The sequence below is a fragment of the Bolinopsis microptera genome, chromosome 1 (genome assembly GCF_026151205.1).
Source record: "Bolinopsis microptera isolate Bmic1 chromosome 1, MBARI_Bmic_1.0, whole genome shotgun sequence".
NCBI lineage: Eukaryota > Metazoa > Ctenophora > Tentaculata > Lobata > Bolinopsidae > Bolinopsis > Bolinopsis microptera.
Genome location: NC_087072.1, coordinates 12,449,529 through 12,476,589, shown reverse-complemented (window position 1 = coordinate 12,476,589; position 27,061 = coordinate 12,449,529). Strand labels below are relative to the sequence as shown.

At 37.1% G+C, this 27,061-nt stretch overlaps 5 protein-coding genes across 6 annotated transcripts; all 5 read right to left on the bottom strand.

Annotated features, from left to right (window-relative positions):
• Positions 1 to 3,340: 3,340 nt before the first annotated feature.
• LOC134813897 (ras-related protein ced-10-like) lies at positions 3,341 to 6,922 on the bottom strand. The gene is made up of 6 exons (XM_063821828.1): positions 6,881 to 6,922; positions 6,559 to 6,672; positions 6,162 to 6,266; positions 4,729 to 4,850; positions 4,400 to 4,519; positions 3,341 to 4,046 (listed from the first exon to the last, which is right to left on the bottom strand). Exons 1-6 carry the CDS (start codon positions 6,912 to 6,914, stop codon positions 3,912 to 3,914), a joined length of 630 nt encoding a protein of 209 aa, XP_063677898.1. The 5' UTR covers positions 6,915 to 6,922; the 3' UTR covers positions 3,341 to 3,911.
• A 1,764-nt stretch (positions 6,923 to 8,686) lies between these two features.
• LOC134816135 (uncharacterized) lies at positions 8,687 to 9,503 on the bottom strand. Its single transcript, XM_063824940.1, has 3 exons — positions 9,362 to 9,503; positions 9,018 to 9,157; positions 8,687 to 8,980 (listed from the first exon to the last, which is right to left on the bottom strand). The coding sequence occupies exons 1-3, from the start codon at positions 9,501 to 9,503 to the stop codon at positions 8,687 to 8,689; spliced, it is 576 nt and encodes a 191-aa protein (XP_063681010.1).
• A 2,905-nt stretch (positions 9,504 to 12,408) lies between these two features.
• On the bottom strand, positions 12,409 to 14,361 carry LOC134818364 (lysophospholipid acyltransferase 5-like). 2 transcript variants are annotated; one of them, XM_063827879.1, is made up of 2 exons: positions 12,492 to 14,361; positions 12,409 to 12,455 (listed from the first exon to the last, which is right to left on the bottom strand). In XM_063827879.1, the coding sequence occupies exon 1, from the start codon at positions 14,359 to 14,361 to the stop codon at positions 13,039 to 13,041; it is 1,323 nt and encodes a 440-aa protein (XP_063683949.1). In that variant the 3' UTR covers positions 12,409 to 12,455; positions 12,492 to 13,038. The 2 variants fall into 2 exon arrangements, with proteins under 2 accessions (XP_063683949.1, XP_063683957.1); XM_063827887.1 differs by lacking the exon at positions 12,409 to 12,455 and having other exon boundaries at positions 12,495 to 12,511; positions 12,544 to 14,361.
• Positions 14,362 to 24,963: 10,602 nt separating this feature from the next.
• Positions 24,964 to 25,533, bottom strand: LOC134816057 (ras-related C3 botulinum toxin substrate 1-like). The gene has a single exon (XM_063824820.1). It carries the CDS (start codon positions 25,531 to 25,533, stop codon positions 24,964 to 24,966), a length of 570 nt encoding a protein of 189 aa, XP_063680890.1.
• An 835-nt stretch (positions 25,534 to 26,368) lies between these two features.
• On the bottom strand, positions 26,369 to 26,941 carry LOC134815998 (ras-related C3 botulinum toxin substrate 1-like). Its single transcript, XM_063824690.1, has one exon. The coding sequence runs from the start codon at positions 26,939 to 26,941 to the stop codon at positions 26,369 to 26,371; it is 573 nt and encodes a 190-aa protein (XP_063680760.1).
• Positions 26,942 to 27,061: the final 120 nt, after the last annotated feature.

The following is a 27,061-nucleotide window of genomic DNA, read 5'->3' as shown; positions in this document are numbered from 1 at the left end:
TGCTCTAATGTCTGGGGATAAGACTCTGACTTGTCAACTAGGTTAGTTAATTAATGAAGAAGAATAATATCTTAAATAGTAAATACAGTGTATAGACTAAGAACTATCCTTTTTTAATTAATATTGAAACATAATATCTGTCATTCCTAGAAGCTTTAGAACTTTAGAATGATCTAGTGATCTTTTTCAGGGTCGGTGTTTTCCTATACAATCCTGCCAAAATGTGTGCTTATAGTTATAGGTGAGAAACTAATATTTTTTGTTTATCAAAGACATTGAATGACACTAGGGCGTCGATCAGCGTCTTTCTATTTAGCAGAAATGTGTGTTGAAGTTTAGAATATTTTATTTTAATCTCGGAGAAACATTCATGGGGAATTAAATAATTATATTATGGAAATGGGCCAATACTTAAGCTCTGAGCACTTTTCATGGGAACTTGATAATTCAAAAGGGTAGGTTGTGGAAATAGTTTATTATTCTTGTCAATTCTTGAAACTAATTTTGGGGATGGGGAGGTTTTAACACCTGATTACAGAAGCAGATAAAGCTGACTTAAAGATAGCACACACATCGAAGTTTGTATCGTGTTGGTCTCGATAAATCCTCACTTTCTGCCCTTTTCAGGTACTTGGATGTTATGGACTATTTAAAAGAGTTTTAGGTGTCTCCACTGAGAAATACAGCTGCGTGCATTCTTTACTGATTAAGTGTAATTAGTGTATTAAACGATTAATTTGTAGCTCATAAATACTAACACTGACTATAATTAATGTACAACTATCCGACAGGATAGTTCTCCCATATTTGGTTTGAAACTCATTAGACAAGGATTCGGTCGGTGACATCTTCACAATTATCAAAGTAGGTCATTTTGCTTGTATTTGGAACATATTATCTAAGAAATTATATTTTCGAGGAATATAATCACTCAATTATTGGCTTGAATCAATGAGCGGACGATTTAAGTATTGGGGTAAGGGGCAAAAGTATTTAGTGGACTCTATTTAACGTGATATATATCACAGGTTGAAATAAAGTAGAAGAAAGTACCAGTCTTCAAACGAGATGAATAGTAAGCGCCTTGCTGTCAACTCCAGACAACGTACTCGCTTGAAGGTAGCTCACTTTCACTATCACTTCATCTACATTGAAATCGTCCATGTATATTGTATAATGATAACTCTCGCATTATCGTACTTGACATATTTTCCAACTAGAAGAACATTAGCAGAGGACCCACTATTCACTAATAACTAATTTGAAGCTGATAAAGTTCCTTTCCTTAACAATTATCACTTTCCAGATAATGAACTTACGAGAGACTAACAGAAGTTCTACCTGCCTTACCCGAGAAGAGGAAACCTACAAAACTGGAGACTTTACAGCTAGCTAATAGCTATACAGCATCTCAGACATCTCACCATGGTCCTGGAACATTTCGGATATTAGCACACTGTTCACACACTACTTTGAGAAACTACTATTGTTTCTTTTTGTCAGTAACTAATAGAAGTGAGTCACTTCTAAGAAGTCATTCCAGATGAACATATTATTCAGAAAAGGACTTATCCAGATTACTTTTTCTTTCTATTTTTGTGGGATAGCTTCCATGTTTTAAGACTGTTCATGCTCATTTAAGTGAGGGCCCTTAGTTAAAAGTTGGATTGATATTTTAACCCGTTTCTAAGATCAGATAATCTATTTATAGACGTACAAAACGTCACACTAACAACATTTTATTTCGTTGCTGGATGGAATTTTTACGTATTTCGGACTCTCTTATTAGAATTGCAAAACAAATTAGAAAACCAGTGCATTTGACGTCCAGTAACTTGGTAAAACTGTTTAAATTGATAGTTGTTTCTTCTTTATAACAAGAGTAAATCATAATGTTTTGTAAAATGTGTATTATACGTTTTAAATCTGTTTGTGATATTTACGTCTATTTTCAGTGATCACATTGTTTGTCTTTTGAATTGAGACAGAATTTCTGTGTCACAAAAATAATATTCCGACCAAGTTCCGAACTGAAAGCCTTATTAGTTATTAAGCTTAAAACTTAATTCAATAATATGCAGAAACTCAGTTCCTAATTGAAAACTACCACACACCCTTGGAATCTGTAGATCTAAGCTACAGTAGGAAATTATCATGTTCCCTAGAATCCCCATGATGCCAATTACCATCCTCTACATGATCAACAAACCAGAATCTAAGTCAACTACATCCAACGACTACCTTAACTTCCATAGCAATTTTAAAAGAATTCTTGATTTAATTTTTAACAGGACCACCATCAGATATTGTTACAATTACCTCAGGTATCCATTTGTGACAAACATTGTTAAAACTGCTCTTAGAATCCAGAGCAAAGCAGATAATAATTACATCTGTCCCAGGGTAGCTTAATGCTCGCAACCTAGCACTTTCTTCCTCACTTCTACAGATAAGTGCTTCTCCTGAGGGAGTTAGAAGTCAGGGTTAGTCGGGCCTTTAGGACTCCTAGAGACCTCCTAGAGTCTAGGAGGTTAGATATCTGATCTTTTAAGATATCAGTTAGGATATTTATTGTCAGCAGTGGCCAGTGACATTATAGGACATTTGATAAGTGGCATAACAAACACTTGCCATGCCCGTAGCTGACCATTTGCTTCTACTTCTAGGGGCACTGAAGAGGTCACGTTAATTGGTTACTTGATTATTACTGGTTACTACTGGTTACTACTGGTCGCTTGGTTACCTGGAGCCAGATCCAGCAGACTCAGTTTGAACAGTTTACCATTAACAAACAAATTCTTCTCAACAATGTCTACAATCTGGGGACCATACTCCCCTGGGAAACTTTCTTCACAATAAGAGTACAGCAAACAAGACTTTGTTTAGACAAAAAACTGTGAAGCTAAGATTTAAAATCGAAATACTGTTCAGCTGTGTTTACACATGGTTCTGCAGTAAATATGAAATTAATGATATCATTGAATTGCACAACACGAGAGAGATTTAGAGTAATTCACAGGAGTGGACTCACCGACTTGAGGGTCTGGTTACTACTGGTTACTAATAGTTACTACTGGTTACTTGGTTACCTGGACTCACCGACTTGAGGGTCTCCAACTATAACACACTTTCCTTGACAGGTGGTTTTAACCGCAACGGTTACTGTTTCAAGGCACACCCTTAACATTAGCTGGTTGAGATATAGTTTATTAGCTAATTAAATTGCTTTGCTTTCAATATTACTATTGCTAAATAATAAATATTAACATTCTTAAAAGCACGACCATTTTAGATTGAGATATTGAAATAGCACTACGACAAAATAACTAGGAAGCATTTAGTTATTTAGTACTGATAAAGTAAAATTTGAGAAACAAAATGTGTATCATAATATTTACAATTTAAAATTGTGATTTAATCAATCGCTGAGAAAAATTTTAATCCGTCTTGTGAAAACATGTGATCGTGAAATAAAAATATCAATTTCTGTACAAATCTATACATTAAAGTAAGATGTATACATTAAAGTAAGATGGACCATTGTTAGTTAAAACTACATCTAAAATTCAATTTCGTGAAAAATAAAAAGCATCTAATTTCACATCTGAATTCTGAATCAAAGTAAAAGCATGCAAAAATGGATAAAATGTTAACTGTAATTTCCATAAATTCAAATTCAAAACATAAACATAAACACGGATAATCTATTAAGTTCAATTAAATTTAAATTTATCAAATCATTGAAAACTTATGGAAAAAAATCGTTCTAATCTAAATAAAGCAGTGTTATATTATTATAAAAATGAAACTACGTATTTCTCTCTATAGCTAACTGTAACCTACAAGACAGTAACCATGGTAACCTACAAGACAGTAACCATGGTAACCTACAAGATAGTAACCATGGTAACCTACAAGAGAGTACAACAACTCTTCTTCTTGTCAGTACCCTGACCGTGTACTGCTACTTTGATAGCCTCTAGAAACAGTTCCTTTACTCCCTCCATTGTAAGGGCAGACACTTCCATGTACTTGTAGGCTCCTATCTGATGATCGGGAAATAGAGTGAATTAATTAGTTAATTAATCGTAATACATCTGGTTATCTTTAAACTGGAATTGCCAGCAATATCGGGAAATAGAGTGAATTAATTAGTTAATTAATCGTAATACATCTGGTTATCTTTAAACTGGAATTGCCAGCAATAAGGAAACTTTTCACCAGGTATTTCGATTTTTCCAATAATATGCATGAAATTTGAACATGCATGGATTATTAAGATGCATATTGCATAACTTGATAAAACAAAATTTTATACCGCGATTTAAAAGCAAGTTGAAAAATCGCTAGAATTTCGTTCTAACCCTCTCGTTTTACAGCATACACTAAACTATCCTACCTCCCGCTGAGTCTGATAACCGTCTGACTGTTTGAGAAGTTCCATAGCGTTGTCATCCTTCCTCCTATCTGCTTGTAGACCAATCAGTATCACTGGAGCTTCCGGACAGTAATCCTTCGCCTGAAAACAGGACGTGGTCGATTCTAACTTATAGTTGGAACTTAACAGCTTAACAATGAGCTGAAAAACAGTGTTACTGAGTTACTGAGTTACTGAGTAACTAAGTATCCAAGTAACCAAGTAACCAAGTAACCAAGTAACCAAGTAACCAAGTAACCAAGTAACCAAGTAACCAAGTAACCAAGTAACCAAGTAACCGAGTAACTCACCTCGACACTCCACTTATGTTTGACGTTAGCAAGACTAGTAGGAGAGTTAATAGAGAAACACATGAGAATAACTTCACTTTCAGGGTACGACAACCTCCTCAGTTCATCGTAATCCTCTTGACCTGCGATATAGTTTACTAAAGTATATGTCAGAGTTGATATCATTTAAATCTTAATTTACTGGTGAATTTAAACCATTCGTATATAACTGTTCAGAAGTAAGATAGTTAACCGTTTGAACGGTTCCATTGTTTCGCATCTCATCACTTAATGTCACTCGGTAGATTAGATAGTTGTTCGATCTCTAAAGCTTAAACAGCACATTTGGCTTTGTAGGGAATTTGAATTTGGGTGCCCGTAGACCCGTAGTGTCTCGTCTGATATATTGTGTTTATTGTTTCGCATCTCATCGGTCAATGTCGCTCGATAGCTTATAGTTATTGGTCGTCTGATGCTTGGCTTTACGTGGATAAGTGTAACCTCTCATTTACTTTAGTTGCCGTGCCGCACTCGTTAACGTTCTCCTCCTGTTGTTCATCACCACGTACCCATAGCAAGTAGCAACCATAGCAACCATAGCTTAGCAACCATCATTCTACCTTTTATACGCCCTTATGTGGTGATACACACTTCATTCGCATCTTCTTTGACTAATTCTTACAATAAATTGAATGATTGCAGTCGATCAATTTGAATTCTAGTTATAATCTGCCTACCGTCACATTGTTTATATTGATCCAATTACAACCTAACCCTACTTCTAATCCACCAGAAAATGAAGTTGCTGCTACTGACAATGTTGGTACTCCTTGGACTAGCAGCAGGAAGTTGGTGTGAGAAGGAAAACACCTACTACACTAACTATAATCACAGCACACGTGCCAAGACATACAAACACCTGGATGTAGCCAAAAAAGCGTGCAACCGTAAAGCAGAATGTGGTGGGGTAGGTGTGGATAAAATACCCTTCAAGAAGAAGCCAAATGGTCGCATCATTCACGATCAGACTATTTTCTTGATTATGAAGGGTAAGGATGAGATTGTGAATCATGCACGTGAGAGTTTCAGATATAATCTTTACGTAAAGTGTTGAGGAACCAGAATCCTCGCAAGTACGGACATTGAGACAAGAAAAGATTTATTTTCTTATTGATTTATCAGTATACTGTTACAATTTAATCAGTGCTTATTAGGCTTCATATCAAGCCAATTCTAACTTTCAGATTATTAACCAATCATTGTTATTATTTACCAGTTGTTTATAATTCACTGGATACTGTAACAAAAGATTCGACTGCTTATATTATACTTTTGTTAATCCAGATCAGGATCGAATTTGTTTTCACTTAAAAATAATACTTATCAATACCCAGATATCTGCAAAGTATCTGTTTTGGCATTTTGATAATAAACCAAGTGTGAGGGTAACTTACCTGCAGTATCCCAGAGGTTGAGGCACACTGGACCAATCCCGTCCACCTCCTGATTCACTGCAAAGTTATCAAATATAGTAGGAACGTACTCCGTCGGGAACCGATCTGAGGAGATGTAAATATTCACGTAACCTATTTATAGTGTTAACTTGGTAACTTACAATTTAGCTGGTAACCTAGAACCTGAACGTATTATATAGAAGAATTGTAAACTAGCAACCAATAGTTTAGTAACAGCGTATCATTAATTTGGTAACCAAGCAACCTGTTGCTTTCTACGACCCCTTTTCGAATTACAGTAACAAGTACAAAAACGAGTCGGGAAAAAATCTACATTTTAAAATATGAACTGTGAAGGAATACAGTATTTAATAGAGGAATATTAAGAGTTGGTAACCTTGCGAGTAGGACATTAGAAGACATGTTTTGCCGACAGCTCCGTCTCCTATACAAACACACTTCACATTACGCATAGACATTGCAATACTACTGCTTTCTTTACATGTAGTACCTAGAAACAGAGGCAGTCAATTCTGCAATACATTTTAAATAATAATTCGAGGACAAAAACTGAACTCATATTTTCGATAGCGGGTCAAAATCAATAGTGTTTTTCCTTTTCCAGGACAAGCACCAGACTACATTGTATTGAACTTTACAGGGCTACTTTACAGAGACACAACCAGAGAAATAACACTATTGAAAAGTCTGAGACATACGTTTACTATCACTAGTCTGGTATCCTCCTCCCATACTGCTTATCCTCCGCAAGACACGGCGAGTACAGAATCTCATTCAGCAGAAAGTTGGACAAGTACGGACAAGTACAGCGTGTTATTTGGGAGCGGGAAAGTTCGAGAAATGCGCTCATGGTAGGGGACCAGATGGGGTGCAACATGCAGATTTGAGAAGTTATAATTTGGGGGCAGCAGGTGCGCTAACTGTTACTACCATCACTTGGAGTATCCCTCGGTAAATATGTACACAGCATTAGGCACTATAACAATATAACAGTATAAGCGGGTAAAACAATAGTGATTAGGGGCGTTTAACATTGATTCAGTTTGATAATTGTTACAACAAGGACAAAAGTCAAAATCAGGAGCCCAAAACCCAAAACTAGTGATGTCACCTAAAAACATCATGACTCATGAGTCATGAGTTATGTGATGTTACGAGTCACGCGACACAGTCACGTGACTTTATAAAGGGGCTACCGTTTCATTAGCTAATTAGGTTTGTTTGCGTCACGAGGTTGAAGTTTCCGTAGTATAACGAATTACACTGTCGTCACGACGGTCATTACAGTTGTGCATCATGTCATGCTCCCTCCAGTAACGTGTAAAGAATCCAGTATTTCGAAATCTGCTGCACTTTAACTTACAAACCAAGGAATTAGAGTTATTATTTAATTACAAAGTTGTATTACTGGTAAAATGACAAGATTTTTCTCGTTCAATACCACGAGTATGCAGATACATGTATTAATTGTAGACTATTATTAATTCTAGTTCAACTGTTACCACTTTGTTTATCTTATATATTGTTTATTTAGCCGTTTGTCTTGGAGTAAGTACCTACATTTGGTTTATTTTTAGAACCGCCTTTTACACTACAGCACATTTGTAGCGCACAGCCCTGGTTTGAAACAAAATACACAAGCATATCAATATAAAGCAGAGAAATATGAAGTGCAACAGAAACATCACATAATAGTCAATATAAATGAAATTATGTCGAATAAAACACAATTTAAACAAATAGTTGAGAAATAAGTAACAAACATATCGCACATCAAAATCTGGCAGTCGAACATTTAACTGGCTCATAACCCATAGACTAAACTTCAGGAATGCTAAAAGCAAAACAAAAACCCGAAAAAAATCGGAGTTATTACAATGCGTAATACTTATTATCCATTCGTTGCCACGCAACTAGCCGACTATGGTTACCGATATCAACTAAAATATGCGCGATAAAAGCACAACCGGCACAACAATGATTAAGACAGAGATTAAGAGTGTGTCAAGAAAGCAGATCACAGGAAGGCAATCCGTTATGGAGATATTATGAAGGAGCAATCTGTTGGTGTCCTATTACATATAGTCGGAACAATATCTTTATTCAATATTGAGATGAAAATAGCCCCACCCCGTGGAACCGAAATTGTTAGTTGAGTGTTTGCGAGTAGAGGTAGACTAGACATTGATCTCAGGATTTGGCGTCAAGACATCGCATAGTTTTCGGTGTAGAAAGGATATCCCCTGTCGAAGGGATACCCCCCCCCCCCCCTATCGAAGGGATACCCCCTTCCCCCCTGTCGAAGGGATACCCCCCCCCCCCCTATCGAAGGGATACCCCCCCCCCCCCCCCTGTCGAAAGGATACCCCCCTGTCGAAGTCTGGCGAACTTCCCTAATCCCCCCAACAGACTATTATATAATTCTCTGTCGCCGCTATATCGATCATTGACTTTTAGGCACACAGCGCAGATTTTCAGAAAACAACAATTTGATCGAACTTGACTCATAAAACAACGCATCTCCGCTTCTTCCTCTCAACCTTCGTCTTCTGATGGCTCAGTCCAGCTAGCACTATCTTACTTACCAGCTCCTTTACCAACATCTCGTTCTGAACAGACACCTCCAACGAGTAGAGCCACCCCACCTTGTCTTTACTCAACTCCACATCCTCCTCACACACCTGCTTCTCCATATTATCAGAGGAAACCTCGTCCACCTTGGTCTTCAGCAGTACCACTGGGACTTCCTGAAACCCGCACCTGACTATCTCGTCTCTCCAGAACAGATCGAGGGTGTTCTGAAACACCCCATTACTTTCACCGCGTTCCTTATACCGGGAAACAGATCACAAACACGTCAGTTTGAGGGAAGTTCAGAGGTCTGAATCTGTCGTACTCGTCCAACACACACGTGTCCCGCACGTGAAGGTGTACTTCACGGCCGTCCTCCGTACGGGTGGTCAGGTAGAGGGGACCTGGGGGAGTGACTCGTTATTTTGTAAACTTTGCAGGGGTTTATTTCTTTGTGTATAATAGTAAACCGTTGTCCGGCAAATTTCCCGCTTTCAAAGCCGAAGAGCGCAAGAAATATGCATTTTCTATTATTTTAGGAGGTGAATTCCCTCGGCACATCAATAAGACGAGCTATAGATTATAAAACAAATGTTGTCTGAAATCACCTTCATCCCAGGGCAGAACCTTAGGAACAAAGTTGGGAGGAAGAGGGCGGTCTAATATCTTGTAGAGCAGGGTGGTCTTGCCAGCTCCGTTATATCCTACAAAGGTGGCTACCAGTTTGATAGGGCTGTCAACTGTGCCCATCTCCCTTGTCGCTTGGGAGTTTATATCTGGATAATATTGAACGGAGGCCTCATCAAACCATTAGCCTGATAAAACGTTCCTTTAAGTTTATACAGAGATTATGTAGCAGTCAGTAATTAGCAATACACGATACTTTTTCAGTGGCTGACACACAATTGAAGATACGTCGAAATAAACTTATTATTAAAATCGTTTGTCTTTCTCAGGCATTGTTGGCGACATATAAGAAAATGTGATGTTAATTATTATACTCTACTGTAAAAGCCTGTTATCAAATACATAGTCAAATTGTCTTGCAAATATCAAAAACTTATTTACGGGTATCAGCCTTACAAAATGACAGGCCTCACAAAATGACAGCCCACATAGACCATGCTGTAGCTTAGGTTCCCTATACATTGAACCCTATTCCTTTTACTGTATGAAAGAAAAAGCATTAATTAACACTTCCCAAGGAATGATAATGACATAGAATCTATATTTCTTACATAAATATGGACGTTTTTGCTGTTCAGTCATTGCCCCGCCTAACTGTTACCCAGAATGGAGACCAAAGTTTTGAATTTAACCCCAGAAAACCAGGTACTACCATGACTTATGTCAATCAAAGACTACTCTGGTCAAATAAAAAAACTGATTTAGTGACTTTGGTAGAAGAAATGACAAAAAAATGACCTAGCCTCACAAAATGACAGTGTTATGCCTCACAAAATGACAGTTTTATTTTATGATACAAAGATGGCATATTTATATTGGATGCCCCTTGCCTAATTATTGGTATTCTTAAACCCAGTAAGCTCATGATGAGCCTAAATGTGTTTGTTTGATCATCAATTTTGATCAAAATGCCTCACAAAATGACACCAAAAAGCCTTACAAAATGACAATGTTTCAGATTGAATTATTTTCATCATCTAAAATGGATCAGAGACAGTCAATACAAGAAGGAGTTAAAAATAATCATAATCTGACAGTTAACAATCAAGTAGCATTAAAAAAGTGCAGTTCTGATATCAAAACTTTGATTTCAAACTCTTTGATTTCAAACTCTGATTTCAAAACTCAACGAAATAAAGCTTCTATTTTGTGAAAGCAGAGAGTAATAACAACTCCTAAAACATGTCAAACGTTAACTAAACACTGAAAAGTGATCTATCCAGTCATAGAAAATATCAAATATAACCAAATACTGTGTTCAAGTATGAAAACAAAAAATGATTTTTACGCCTCACAAAATGACATTTTTAAAATTTTTTCAAAGTATAAAAAATGTTCCTTTTTAAATATATTTTGGTAAAAACAGAACTGGTATAATATAAACAACATATATATCTAACAGTAAGACACGTGGAAGAATAATGAAACTTTTTCCCAAATCGGATTTGAAGTGATGCCGTTTTGGGTTGTCATTTTGTAAGGCACTATCTCACGCGAAATTGCCCAACTTTTTTTAATCATCCTTTTTCCTGTAAAAGCTATTCTAATCTTCAATCTATCATATTTATCTAACTGTCCTAGGTGAAATCAAATTTCTATAGGCTGCTGTTAAAAAATGACAGCCGTGACGAAATTGTCATTTTGTAAGGCATGTTTTTTTGGAAGATTTCAAAGATGACCATTTTTATCGCAAAATTTACGGTTTTTCAATCAAATCAACCCCCGGGAAGAAAAATATACCTGTTGAACTACCTATCTGGATAATAAAACATGAACAAAACTCATTTTTGTGCATTTCAGAGCAATCTCCTTTTTCGTGTCATTTTGTAAGGCCGATACCCGTAATGAATGTTTTATCAGTGGATACGATTCAAATGGAAACCTAAAAATGTAATTTAACTGTAATATGACCAAATAATTAAGATAGGTCGGGCTAACTAAACTAATGCACATTAGAATCTATCCGAGAAATTACAAAACAAGAGCCTATTTCAGTATTTCCGCTTCAACTCACTATCAAGATTTAAGCCGCTCACATAGTCACATCTGAACTAGTAGCTTTGTAGGAGGTCTCGCGAGGTTCCACTCCAACTACCATTTTCTCAATTAATATTTTGCTTCTTGTTTCTGGTAGCTACGAGAAGTATGAACATGTCCGGTGTAGTAAGGGTAAGACGCGTGACGTCACGTGTGTCACCATGGTAACACACGTGACGGTGCAGTTAGGGCAAGACACCGTCTCCCAAGTTTTGATAAGCTAATAAAGAGTTTCGTTTGATGTGCATCATATCTAAGTGGAGGGGCGCCAATCTTGGCATAATATCTGAACCGTCCTGCGGTGTAGGGTTTTCAACTTTTATCACGATAATTTAGAATCGGCATGTTCATTGACTTCATATTTACTGACCTCACCTTGTATTATAATAATACAAGTTGTCTAACACAAATAACTATACTTAGCAGTCAGGTTTTAGTCGAGTTTGGTCTGTTTTTAGTCGAGTTCTCACTTCTCAGTTTTGGTCTGGTCTTGGTCGGGTTACGTCATACTATCTTAAGATGTATTTTAGTTTTAATCAAATTTATTAATATCAGTCACTGTTTAATATCAGTCACTGTTTAATATCAGTCACTGCTTAATATCAGTCACTGCTTAATATCAGTCACTGCTTAGTATGCTCAAATAAAACTACCAAAGTACTATAACACTTTCTATTAAATAAGCTATCAGACAATTTCATAGAAATAAAACACCCCATACTCTGATACAGTAAAACCCAGTATATCGAGGTTCAAGGTTTGTCGAGGCAGTTCAAATCAAGGATTTACTGTACATGGTAGCTAACCTGGTAACCTGGTAACTAACCTGGTAACATGGAAACTAACCTGGTAACTAACCTGGTAATTAACCTGGTAACTAACCTGGTAACATGGAAACTAACCTGGTAGCTAACCTGGTAACCTGGTAACTAACCTGGTAACATGGAAACTAACCTGGTAACTAACCTGGTAACTAACCTGGTAACTAACCTGGTAATTAACCTGGTAACTAACCTGGTAACCTGGTAACTAACCTGGTAACTAACCTGGTAACTAACCTGGTAACCTGGTAACCATGGTAGCAGAGTAATAGATCGTTACAAAATTTACAGGTTTAACCGTACTTAGAAACAAATTTCACACGTTAGTTATGAAATTCACACAGCATAAGATAATTATGTATTATAAAATATTAATATATATGTATAATATAATCTACAAAAATAAGTTTAACTTTGTTGAAACCCCTAAAATATTTGGTAATTGATATTTAGTAATACAACCTACATCTATCAAAAGAATAAAAAGTATAAATACAACCCCGGCACACATACCATTGAGTAATTTCTAATAAACATTAACTAACGCGTTTTGATCAAATGTTTTACATTTACAATTTACTAACAATTAAAAAAAGAAGAAACACACTGCAATCATCTAACCTATAAGTTCTAGAGTTTATCATATACTATAATGTCTGGGACCTCTACTCAGCAGTCTACTAGACGTAACTCGTCACGTTATTCTACGTAAATAATCGAAAATACTACTGGATCAGTGCCTATTCTTGCTTCTCCGACGATTTCTCCTCTGCAAACACAATGTTAGAAGCAATCACTACAGCAGCAATAATTGGGCACACGAAGTAGACTGATCTGTACACATACATAATCTTCTCAATGTAGTATAACTCAAAGGACACGAAAGTGAAGGACATGAAAAACTTGATGAAGCACCAGCGAAAGACAGTTACCACCGGTTTAGGGATTATGCTGCTCACTCGCTGCAGAAGAGTGTTCTGGGAAGCTCCTTTCTCCATGACGAGCCCGTAGAGAAACTCTTGGAAAAAGAAAATGAGGTAACCGACGTGGAGTCCGTGCCATATTGCCAGGAAGATCATGGTGATGAGCTGGGAGAGTGTTTTGTTTCCTAGGAACTTGCACCGTTTGTAGATGTGCTTTCCACACCAAGCAGTAGTACGCATGTTCCAGGTGTCTATCAGACCTTGAACTGTGAGCGACAGGTGGAAAGAAGTGGTTGCAAAGTTCTTCAGTCCGTCCCATTTACCCTCACCATCAAAACTGTAGCCCATGTAGATACAGGTGCTCTCAGCAATCAGCCAAACTGCTATGTATCTGAACAAGCTGAAGTGTCCCCAAGCTGTGATGTACAAGATTTTCAAGGCCAAAGGAAGCTCCGAATACTGGTCTGAAAAGAGGTTTTGGGTCGAGAAGAATGCTGTGGTCGGAACTGATAACACCAGAAAGAATACTCCTAGAGCCAGTCGTTTTAAACCTAGCGTCATGTCTGGACGATTTTCTTCACTAAACAGGCGACCTTCGATGAAAGCATCAAATCTTTTAAAGTCGTCCATAGGTCCTACGAGATATGTGCCAAAGAAAAATGTGTGACCAAGAATTTTAGTAATGCTTGGCAGCTTTGCTCCGTCTTTTTTGTTATCATTTAAATCAAAACCAAGTCCAATCATCTTGAGGGTAACTGTTGCCATTGTCGTGGTCCAGTTGATGGCATAATCCTCCGTCATATTATTATGGTAATAGCCAACAGCGATATACCCCAGCTGATATACAAAATTAATTTTAGCAGCTATACTCCAAGGAAGTGCCGAAAAGAGTAAGTACATACCTAGAACTGAAGCAATATGATGCACACAGTTCACATCCCACACGTAGTATGCAATGAAAAGTCCCAACAGAAGATGACTAACCAGTCTTTTAGTGGTGTCCTGAATCTTGGAGATAACCGCACGGTGGATTAAGGATAATATCTGGCAGACGAAGAGCGCTGATATCATTCTGATGGCACCAGATGGCAGTCCGAGAGCACTAGCTGCATGGTTCACTGGTCCTTCAAATAGTGCCATCCTAAAGAGAGATTGAATTCGATTATAATCCGCTTCAATAACAAAGTCAGTTAGAACTCCTACATAAATTGATTCATCCTCTGCAAAGTTATTAATTATAGATGTATAAGTAAACAAGGCAAGCTACGACGGTGTCGGTGAGGTATCAGGATTTAATTAAATGCTGTTTTCATGATCGGGAAGGTAGTAAATTCGGTTAATATTAAACAGTTGCAAGAATGAAAAGTGCAAATAAAGTATTTTCATGAACAAAATCATAGCAGGCGTCATTGAAATGATATAATATCATAAGAAACCAAAGTTTTCCTCGATTTTGAATAACACGTACGGCACTATCAACAAGCACATCAGCAAGCAACAAAAGACTACAAACATGAAGGACCAAACGTTTACACTGAATGCGAATCACTAGGTAAGTGGGTAGGAAGCCTATCATAGTGACCGGACACTCGACACAAGACAACTGGTGTGATTTCCAGGACAACCTGACACGTAGAGTATTTTTCCAGTAATATTTTCACAAACCAATCAGCACACTAACAACACTTTCATCACACAGTACCTCAAATTGTATACAACCTGTAAACGATATCCATCGCACAAAGTTACTAACTACAGTGCAAATTATTTGAATACTAACTAACTAATAATACTAATTAACTAAAAGTAATAACGCAGAGCAGAGTAATCGAACACAACTATACAAGGTAGGTGCTAAGTAAAATATAGCTAAGTAGATCGAAATAACAGGCGTTCTGTGAGGAACTGCGTACACAAATTTAAATTAAATTACACGGCTATCAGATTAATAAAGAACGATCAGTGTAAGCAGTAACAGAGATAAAATTGTTTCCTGAATAGAGCAACATTATTTTGTTGGATATTGTTCGTTTAGAAGATCGCTCTTCTCACACAATATTAGAACAAGCTCTACAAAATAAAAGTGCACGCCATACTATATATAGAGCACACCATACTATATAGAGCACACCATACTATATAGAGCACACCATACTATATAGAGCACACCATACTATATAGAGCACACCATACTATATAGAGCACACCATACTATATAGAGCACACCATAGTATATAGAGCACACCATACTATATAGAGCACGACATACTATATAGAGCACACCATACTATATAGAGCACGCCATACTATATAGAGCACACCATAGTATATAGAGCACACCATACTATATAGAGCACACCATACTATATAGAGCACACCATACTATATAGAGCACACCATACTATATAGAGCACGCCATACTATATAGAGCACACCATAGTATATAGAGCACACCATACTATATAGAGCACGCCATACTATATAGAGCACACCATAGTTAAGCACGCCATGTTAGAAAAGATCATACTATAGCACGCCGTCGCCATACTATACTGAAAGCGCCATATGAGCACACTCAATATTAGCACGCCCAATATTAGCATATCCTAACGATGTTACTAAGATGTTTTCAGCGTCTGAATTGTGGGACCAAGAGAGACAAAGGAGGTCAGAATAACGGTTCCGGTGACAACCAATTCCAAGGATCGAAAATTATCAAAGATATCAAGTCACTTCTTTAGGTTTTATGATCTGAGTAAAATTTCTACGAAACCTCGTTACACGAATGACGAAGTGGAACTGCGTTTAGGAGATTTAATTTTGTGGCAATTTAATGAAACAATTCCATGCTGTAGGATCACTTTGTCACGTACAATACACTTAAACTATTTTAGGTATTTGTCCTATTCAGCGATGAGGACACCGAAACACACTGTGACATTAAGCAATAAAACGCCCGGTAACTATACTGGTAAACACCAATCGGGCCCCCCAATCAGTATCAAGTTCAGGGCCGTGGGTACGTATAGAGTTTTATAGCACAGCCGCGAAAAGGCTCCAACATGTTACATGAGACAATATTACTAAGAGATCACTAAGATATTACACGCGCAAGATTTTGACCATCCTAGAGCCGCCGTTCCATTATACCTAGCTATTGTATAAATTGTAAGCATTCCAAAAACCCCTCCCTCTAGGATAGGTTACGTAATATGTGGACGATCTCTTGGCAATAGTTTCCATCGCAAAACGAAGCTTAGATGTGAACAATTAAAAGCAAATTGCTCTAAATATAAGATAATAACACTGAAATACAGCCACAATAATGAAACAAAACGCTAAATGATCGAACAAGCAGGTCCCTGTTTTTCCATACTGATATCTGAACCCATCTCTGCTATTATTAGACTCTTGATTTGTGATCTAATTTCAATGATATCTCGAAATATCTAACGGCTCTAATTTCATCAGCTGCTTCTTCTCTAGACTTCTAGATAACGATTCCCGAAACTGTTCCTGTGGAGGTCCCCTGTTAACTGATTTAGAGTGAGTTAACCCAATCAATGTCCGGAAAATTGCAAACTTTCATATGCCCAGCATATATAATCAAGAGGCTTGCATATGAACATATTGACATGGGTGTAGAGTTGAGCCTGTACGGAACCTAGTAGTTTCAGTTCCTTATATTCACCTCAAGTAGTAGTGCGATATGAGGATACTTAGAGGCCGCTTAATAATGAGTACTACCAGATCCCGGTGGAACTAACTGTTGTAACCTACAAAAGCAAGTGAAACACGGGCCACCATTGTTAGTCATTAATATTACCTAATGGAGAGACGCAAGTCGTCAGAATAACATGACAGAATGAAATGGGTTTGCTAATATGTGTGATGATATGGATGATATTATGTGTGATAATATGGATGTCACAACTGACATGTTGATATCCAAAATTGAAGTATCATTTTACAAATAATGAGAATGCGTCTGAAAATGTCTAAATTATAATTATAATAGTAGTAATTATAATATTATCATAAAACATTTTCAATAATCACAAAATAGAAAAATTCACGACCATAACGATCAAAAACGTCAAAAAGTGTCCCCAAGTTTCAATTTCTACGAACTACAAAAATTGAAAATAATTGAAAAAAATTTGTAAAAAAAACAAGGTTTACTTTCCTTGTGAACCTCTGAAAGTTTCCGTAACTTGTGTTCCACAGCACATATCACAACTTCACTCATCAAATCATCCTGATCCTCACCACAAAGTAAAGACACTTCAACAAAAACCTCAGCACTGATTCTCTCAGCCAGCTCCCTACCCTCCGCTCGAGACACACAGTCATCAGGGACTGCTTCCTGATTATCCCTGATATCAGTTTTAGTAGCCACCAGTACCACCGGCACACCCGGACAATGGTTGTGGGCGTCAAGTAACCACACTTTCTCAGCATCATGGTAACTTCTTCTGTCGATTACACTGTAAAATATCATCAGAACATCGGTGTTTCGGAAAATGCGTGATCTAAACTGAGGGTATAGCCATGTAGATCTCACATCGTTCAGCTCGATTGACACCTCTTGTTCTCCGGATGAAGTTTCATACCGGGTCGGATCGTAAACAGCCCAAGAATAATACCCGGTTGATGAAGCCTCCCTGTATCTGCGGAAGAAGCTGGTCTTGCCAACTGCAGCAGATCCTACAACACAACCCTTTAGGAGGAGTCTATCTTCCATTGCTTTTCATTGATACTACTGTTGCTTCTGATTAGTGAGTTAGAGAGAAATCTATATCGTAGAGTACGAGCAGGGGTATGATTTTCAATAATAATAATGCTCCAGCTCAAGAAGGAGAGGTACACAGGAAGGATGCGTGGATTTCACTGGATCGATCGTAGACAACGCTGGATTCAAAAAGATCGTCCAAGCCACTCAAGCGTTCTCATAAAACAAAGTTATGTTCTTATAACGAAACTTTCTTACACGAATGACAAAATGTGTAATCATGTATCTAAGAACATTTACACGGTTCTATTGTGATGAAGCAACTCTATGAGGAGGTGTCTTGTTGGAACACACTTCCCCTTAATTTATGAAACGTTAGTTATTAGTCTTATCTAACGATTGTGCGACTGTGATACTGTGTTAGTAACAGTACTAATACGTTAGGGAACACAGTACACAGTACACAGTACACAGTACACAGTACACATTACACATTACACAGTACACAGTACACAGTTCAGACGTACAGTGTACACAGTACACAGTACACAGTGCACAGTACACAGTACACAGTACACAGTACACAGTACACAGTACACAGTACACAGTACACAGTACACAGTACACAGTACACAGTACACAGTACACAGTACACAGTACACAGTACACAGTACACAGTACACAGTACACAGTACACAGTACACAGTACACAGTACACAGTACACAGTACACAGTACACAGTACACATTAGACAGTAAACAGTACACAGTACACAGTACCCGATCAGCAAATACACGACAAAGTGTCACGAATCACCATATTGTTCAATTCTCCAAATCAATAATTATAGTTATTAGCTTTTCGCAGTTATCACGATTAATCCTATCATTCTGATTGTTGATCGCTAAAGGCAGTTTCATTCAATCAATTCTATTAGAAAATAGAACAATTATTTTAGAAGCCCATTAAGTGAATGCCTTTTATATAATTAGGCATTTCCTTTTTAAGTCCTTTCTATATTTCATGCCCACGACACAAATATTGTGAAAAAGTTCGTCCAAGCCCTCCATTTTCAAAGACGAAATCTCAAAATATCCAGCAGCCCCGATCTCTCCAGCTAAATCTGCACCCTCTTCTCTGCTTATTGTCGCAGGAACACCGCCACGCAGATCAGTTTTAGTCGCTACAAGAATAATTGGGATGTTTGGATCAAATGATCTCAATTCCTCGACCCAAAACGTCTTCATGTAAGGAAATAATTCCAAGTTAGAAACATCAAAACAGAGAGTGAAAACATTTGTATCGTGGTAAGAAAGGGGCCTCAGACCTTTGTACTCATCATTTTCGCCACAACAGGTATCCCAGAAAGCAAGCGAAACAGATTTTTCGTCAATAACGAAGTCTGCGACGTAGCCCTCAAAAACAGTTGGAAGGTAATCGACAGGAAATTTCTTTTTGGCAAATGTGGCATACATAGATGTCTTGCCAGCGCCGTCAAATCCGACATTCACCATCTTAAGGTAAATAGGTCTCTTCTGGGACATTCCTGAAACCTGGAAAGGGATGATTTTTTAATTACTTGCCAGAAAATGAGTTTGTTTATTTATTTCTTATGAATATGTTATGAAAAGGCCTCTGGGGAATTCTATCAGCTTAGCAGTATATGGTACAGTCGCAGCATCAAGACTCCAACAAAAATCAGGATTTACAAAGCGGCTGTTCTCACTATACTGCTCTATGGAAGTGAGGTATGGAATACCACACAGACGCAGATGAAAAGATTTGAGGTGTTCCATCATAGATGTCTGAGGAGAATCCTGAAAATCAAATGGTTTTATCATGTATCTAATGCTGATGTACTTAAGCGGGCTAACATCGCCCCTGTTGATACTTTCGTACGAGCAGCTAGACTCCGATGGTTTGGCCATGTGGTGAGGATGCCAGAAGAAAGAATACCCAACTATCTTCTGCACTGGATCCCAAAGCATGGTAAAAGGTCAAGAGGTAGACCTAGGAAAAACTGGTTGTCATGTGTCCGGGAGGATGCAGCAATCTTCACAGGTGTCGATAACATCACGATAGAAGATGCAGAACAACAAGCTACAGACAGGGTTCACTGGAGAGGTCTAATACACCGGAGAAAGGAGTTACTATGTGGTGCAGGCCACTCCAACGACTAGGAGGAGACCTTTCCAAGTACAAGTAAGTAAGTAAGAATATGTTCATCAAAATATAGTTAACTCTAAAATGCGGCTGTCACGAAAAACGTAAAAGAAATTTTAATTTGACATGAAACTATTAGAAAAAGCAAAATAAATTACAAGTCAATTTTCAATATTACATGCGGTAACATGTTTACAGGTATAACATTAACAATATACAACCTAACAGCGCTTTATGATCCAGAAAGATAACACAACAAAGCCAACAAGCAGTCGTGTACAGGAGGATGATCAGCGGATGAAGATAATAAGTCAGATGTTTGAAGTAACTGAACGTTTTTAATTAAATATGATAGAGATTTAGATTCCTACCAAAGTACCAAGTACCAATTCCCGTGAACCACTTTAAAGTAAACTCTACAAAATTGTGCACAATTTGCGTTGTTTTGAAGTTTCCCTTTTGTATGTCATGCCCACTACACAGATCTTATTAAGAGTTCGTCCACTCCCTCCATCCTTAGGGATGAGACCTCACAGTAGACAGCAGCACCAATCTCTTCAGCCAACTGTTCACCCCTCTCTCTGCTGATCGTCTCACAATCACAGTCTCGAAGATCCGTCTTATTCGCAACGAGAATGATAGGAGCGTCCGTATTTAATGGTCTCAATTCCCTATCCACCCAAAACGTTTTGATTTTGGAAAACTCTTCCAGATTTGACAGATCGAAACAAATAGTAAAAATATCCGTGTCAGGGTAATATATACGAGTCGGCTCGACATACTTATCATTCATACCACAGTGTGTATCCCACAAGGCAAGATCAACCGACTTTCCTCCGATCACAAAGTTGTGAATATAGCACTCGAAGACAGATGGAATGAACTCATCAGGGAAACTGTTCCTCGCAAATGTGTGATACAAACTTTCCAGAACCGTCAAATCCTACATTAACTGTTTTTAAGCGAGCGGATTTACCCTTCAATCTCATGAGATTGTCATGCCTAGGCAGTGAACATGCTTTTTAAAGTTTTGAACAATAACATAGAATAAAAGTATTTTCTGAGCTTATTGAGTTTATTAACCTAGCACGAAAACCAATGGAATCTTCGTTAGCAACACAAAAACACAAAGTGAAACACCTCTCACTAATTTCGACCGGGATTGTACAAAACTGCATTCTTCTCAGCCTCAGCAAATAATGCAGAAACCCCAGTATTTTCCAATGATGATACCTCTATGTAGTCCACTGCGCACACTTTTTCAGCCATGGACTTTCCTTTCTCAAATGAAATGCTATCTCCGCCATCTCTTCTTAGATCAGTTTTTAAAGCAACAAGAATAATAGGAGTTTGGGGTTGTAACTGCTTCAAATCTGGAACCCAATAAGTCTCCACTCTGTCGAATGAAGATCTTTGAGAAACATCAAAACATAACAAAAACACGTCAGTCATTGTGTAAGACAGCCCCCTTAACCGGTTATCATCACCCCCATAGCCCGGGTCCCACAGAGTCATGGCTACCTTGCGCCCACTGCAGTCTGTCGTGCTGTACGTCTCGTAACTCATCACGTGCGGAACAGCCTTATCATCGGGGAACTTACCTGGGTGACTCAGTTATTAGCAACTAGGTCACTAGGTCGATAGGAAACTGTCTTGTTTTCTGACACATTTCTGACACATTATTAACATTTCCTTTTTAAATCAAGAATCATCAGATTTGAGAGTCATCAAATCCATTATAAAAAATTACCGACACCTATAAAACCCCTTTTGGAACCCAAAAATGTTGAAATAAGTCAAAAATGTGACAAAATATAAACCATAAACTCACCTGAGAGACAAGTGAGAAGGAGAGAGGTAACTCCGACCGAGGAGTCTCCAACCGTTACAATTCTGAACGATGGAGGGTCTTCGTACTCCTCATTCAGGTTCAGTGGATCAAGCATGGTTCCAAGTTAGAGACATTTCCCTGGCAAGGTGATATCGTTCTTTAAGGGTCAGTTTAGAGGTCAATTTAAATAATATGATATCAAGTTTAACTATTTGAAGGTTAAAAGTTCACTAATTTTGACTTAATTTACCTATTTGCATTGTATAATGGGAAGAGGCAATGAAGATTACGCATATAATAATATATTACATTGAGGATAACTGCAATAATCTAGGGCAGGACTGTTACCGAAATACAGTTATACAGGGGTGAAGGAATGATTTTCTTCATGAGGGGGCCAAAATCTTGGAGTTTTTCTAATTTAGCTCGGGCTTTGACCGCACAGCCTGAATTAAAAAAACAGCAAAACGTGTAAAAGGCCTAGCTGAGCAATTTGGCAATCGAGATCATTTTCAAAAACAGTTTCAATAACGATTAAAATAATATGACTTTAAATGCATATAAGGGCCTGCAAGCAGCTCTTGCGAAATAAGTATAGTTCGAAAAAGGGATGCATATTGTATTCTCTCGAAAGCAATTTCAGGAAATTTGCTTCCAGAATTGAAATCTAGCAATGTGAAATGACAAATCCAGCAAGATTTTGCTGTGCCAATTTAAGGGTCGAAGGAACAGTCCTGCAAATTTAAAAAAATTTGCTTTCAGTAATATCACTCTCAAGAAGTGTGCAACATGTAAGGAGGGAGAACCTGGAACAATTTTTGGAAAATTTGTTTTAAGGAATGAATTCTAGCGATGAGGAATGTAAAGTTGGACTACAAGGGGCAAACTGTGTCCTGCTAATTTACTTGATAAGTTGATAATACTGAACACGGCACAGAAGAGTAAGTGTATCCAGTTATGTTATCTGAATTTTATAAATCGGCAACTATCGTGCAGTTAGACTGCAGTTAGACAGGATATGCCAAATGAGGCCAAAAATGTTGGCCCTGCCCTCCCTCTTCCTACACCCCTGCCGAAATACTCATTCTTGAAAACGTTAAATTAAAAACCAAATAAATATCTAAATAAATATCTGTTTACTGGATCAGTAAACAGTACTCTGAAATAATGGTCACAAGAGTACGCACACCCTCTTATTATTTTCATTATTGTTAGACTGATATGATAAACCCATCACAAGAGTACGCACACCCTCTTATTATTTTCATTATTGTTAGACTGATATGATAAACCCATCACAAGAGTACGCACACCCTCTTATTATTTTCATTATTGTTAGACTGATATGATAAACCCATCACAAGAGTACGCACACCCTCTTATTATTTTCATTATTGTTAGACTGATATGATAAACCCACCCTGATAGCTTCATCAAAGACCTGTCTCACGCCCAGTTTATTGAAACACGACACCTCCAAATACTTAACAGCTCCAATTTGTTCAGCCATAGTATTCCCCTGCTCAGTAGATATAGTCTCGATATCCTGATTCTTTCTCAAATCTACCTTACTAGCAACTAATATGACAGGAACAGTCGGACAGTAAAATTTCAGCTCAACCCACCATTTCGGTAGTAAATCCCTAAACTCCTCCTCACTGAAAGAGACGTCAAATAACAGGATAAACACACCTGTGCTCGGATAAGTGAGGGGGCGAATCCTTTGGTCCTTCTCGCTCCTCACAGAGTCACATATCAACAGGGACAACTCTTGTCCCTCAACTTCACAAAAGTGATTGTGTTCAGTTGCTTGCGGAGGGGGCTCTTGTGGGAAATCTCCTGTGAGGTATGTTGTTATCATGCTTGTCTTCCCAACTTGGTGCTTCCCAATGACAACTGCTTTTAGAGATGCTACATTGCGGTTCTTTGACATCTCGAACTGTTAGGTAATTATAGTTAATGGTGGTTCAAAGTCGTTCAACTTCATTACATATTGGCTGGTCTTGCAATGAGGGTACCATCTAACTACAGGGTGGCCCAGAAGTAACTGCCCACACGCAGCGCAATCCTTCGATAACTCGCGTTATTGTTGTTAGAATTGCACACAAATTTCAGAGATTATAGATATGGGTCAAACTTAGATTTCTCAATGTATATTTATGATTTAATGTTTAACATTGACACAGACAACACCATATTTTAATGATTACAAACACATTTTAATGAATAAGAACACATTTTAATGTTTATATTACGAATAATTCGGACGTCCTCAAAAAAAGAGATAAAGATTAAAGAGATAAGCAAACTCAAACAGTTGGTCATGCAAAATGTATATGCGTCCTTTAATAAATAAAAATCGCAAATAAGCCAGTGCAAATCTAACAGAAAAAGGTCATAAAAATCATTTGAAAGAATTTCATCTATTCAAATGAGGCTGGTAAAAATCTTGTGACCAACCAGCAGCTATTCTTTTTTACAGTTCACAAACTCTTACATTTTCACATATCTTTATACTTTCCATCTTAAATTTGATCCTTCGAACAGCTGTTGAGCAATGAAACGCAAACATAATCTTAGCAAAATGAATATATTTCTTTTATCTTCAGCATTTAATCAGTCACATAATCTCAAATTATTTGTTATATAGTAGTGTTGAAAGTATTAAAACTCATATATATATACTATACTTTCCACTACGTAATAAATTATAGCTACAACTTATCAAATTATAAATTGAAACATACACACAAAAAATCCCAAATTAGACTTGTTTAAACTTTTTAAAACCTCATTTTTTATAAACCCTAACAATGACAGTAACAAAGTATCCTTATAAATTCATCTCGTCTAACCATCTACATTCTACATGGAGTCAATATAGTTGATTGTTTTTTTCGCCGAGGAAATTAATATGAAAAGTCAATTTGATCATCTAATCAATCTTAACAAAAATGCAAATTAATAAATTTTGTATAATTTAAATAAAGTTTCATCCTTTTTGTTGACGTTTCATTTACAAAATGTTACATTTCCTTTTCTTTTTCTTCTTTCTCTTTACTGTAGTATTGTAGTGAATACCAATGCTGACAACCTCTTCAAATAACTCAGTCACACCTCTATTCTTTAATGAAGATATCTCCATATATTTTGCAGCCCCAATCTTCTTAGCCATTGCCTCGCCCTCGAAATTTGAAATAGGAACAATGCCATTTTCGTGGTCAGTTTTTGCTCCAACAAGAATAATTGGGACATCAGGGCAGTGGTGATGCAATTCAGCCCACCAGTAAGAATAGATCTCCTCAAAATCAACGCGGCTACCAGAAACATCAAATAAGAGTAGAAAAACATCGGTCTCTGGATAGCTAAGGGGACGTAGCCGGTGGTAATCTTCTCCTCCTCCAGTATCCCAGAGTCCTAACTCATAGGACTGTCCGTTAACTTCACCGTCTACCGAGTAATTGTCAAATACTGTAGGAACATATTCATGAGGGAATTCTCCTGTGGCGAATCTAATGAACATGCAGGTTTTCCCTACTGCTCCGTACCCTACAGCAACAGTTTTCAATCTTATTATATCAGCCATCGTATCTATTGTCTCCAATCTCCCATAAGCTGTCTAGAAAGAAATTAAAGTTATGGTAAAAGGAATTGATCACCTAATATACATATATAAATATAAATTAGATTCACTTCATATACAATTCATATATTGATAAATATTGACGATATAAATTGGTAAAGAGATGACCAATTTTAAACGATTCATAATTTATCATACAATTATATAACATATAAACAAAATTACAGATAAACAAATTATTAACAACAAATTACAAATTCTAGCAAATAGATAGAAGGAAAGCATCCTTTAATAAGTAAAAATCTTGAATGAGCAAGTAGAAATCTAACAGAAAAAGGTCTTAAATATCATTTGAAAGAATTTCATCTATTCAAATAAGGCTGGTAAAAATCTTGTGACCAACCAGCAGCTGTTTTATACAGTTCACAAACTTTTATACTTTCACATATCTTTATACTTTCCACTACGTAATAAATTATAGCTACAACTTATCAAATTATAAATTGAAACGTTTTGTGTACACACAAAAAATCCCAAATTAGATTTGTTTAAACTTTTAAAAACCTCATTTTTTATAAACCCTACCAGTAACAAAATATCTTTTTAAATTCATCTCGGCTAACCATCTAATGAAAAAAGGAAGACAACGGTACCAATCGACAGTGATCACCTCCACTCGTATTATCACATGGATAATGGATAATATAATAGTTAATTTTTTCTTTTGCCACGAAAAGTATAAAAAGTGAATTTGATCATTAATCTTAACGAAAATACAAATTATTGAATTTTGTATAATTTACATAAATTTGTATCCTTTATGTCGACGTTTCATTTATCAAATGGTACATTTCCTTTTCTTTTTCTTCTTTCTCTTTACTGTAGTATTGTAGTGAATACCAATGCTGACAACCTCTTCAAATAACTCAGTCACACCTCTATTCTTTAATGAAGATATTTCCATGTATTTTGCAGCCCCAATCTTCTTAGCCATTGCCTCACCCTCGACAGTTGAAATGGTAGTAACACCATATTTGTCTCTCAAGTCTATTTTTGATCCAACAAGAACAATTGGGACATCAGGGCAGTGGTGATGTAATTCAGCCCACCAGTAAGAATGGATCTCCTCAAAATTAACACGACTACCAGCAACATCAAATAAGAGTAGAAAAACATCGGTGTCTGGATAGCTAAGGGGACGTAACCGGTAGTAATCTTCTCCCCCTCCAGGTTCCCAAAGTGCCAACTTATAGGACTGTCCGTTAACTTCACCATCTACACAGTAATTGTCAAATACTGTAGGAACATATTCAGGAGGAAATTCTCCTCTGGAAAATCTAATACACATGCAGGTTTTTCCTACTCCTCCGTACCCAACAGCAATAGTTTTCAATGTTATTACATCAGCCATCGTATCTATTGTCTCCAATCTCCCATTACCTGTCCAGAAAGAAATTAAAGTTATGATAAAAGAAATCAATCGCATAATATACATATATAAATATAAATTAGATTTACTTTATGTACAATT

Coding starts and splice junctions, on each gene's coding strand:
- LOC134813897 (XM_063821828.1), bottom strand. CDS start 6,914: ATGGGAGGAGGATACCAGACTAGTGATAGTAAAC. Junction 4,851..6,161: donor CAACCTCTGGGATACTGCAG/GTAAGTTACCCT, acceptor ACTATATCGCAG/GTCAAGAGGATTACGATGAA. Junction 4,047..4,399: donor GTTATCAGACTCAGCGGGAG/GTAGGATAGTTT, acceptor CCCGATCATCAG/ATAGGAGCCTACAAGTACAT.
- LOC134816135 (XM_063824940.1), bottom strand. CDS start 9,503: ATGGGCACAGTTGACAGCCCTATCAAACTGGTAGCCACCTTTGTAGGA. Junction 9,158..9,361: donor GGTTCTGCCCTGGGATGAAG/GTGATTTCAGAC, acceptor TCACTCCCCCAG/GTCCCCTCTACCTGACCACC. Junction 8,981..9,017: donor TGTTTGTGATCTGTTTCCCG/GTATAAGGAACG, acceptor GGGGTGTTTCAG/AACACCCTCGATCTGTTCTG.
- LOC134818364 (XM_063827879.1), bottom strand. CDS start 14,361: ATGGCACTATTTGAAGGACCAGTGAACCATGCAGCTAGTGCTCTCGGA.
- LOC134816057 (XM_063824820.1), bottom strand. CDS start 25,533: ATGGCTGATATAATAAGATTGAAAACTGTTGCTGTAGGGTACGGAGCA.
- LOC134815998 (XM_063824690.1), bottom strand. CDS start 26,941: ATGGCTGATGTAATAACATTGAAAACTATTGCTGTTGGGTACGGAGGA.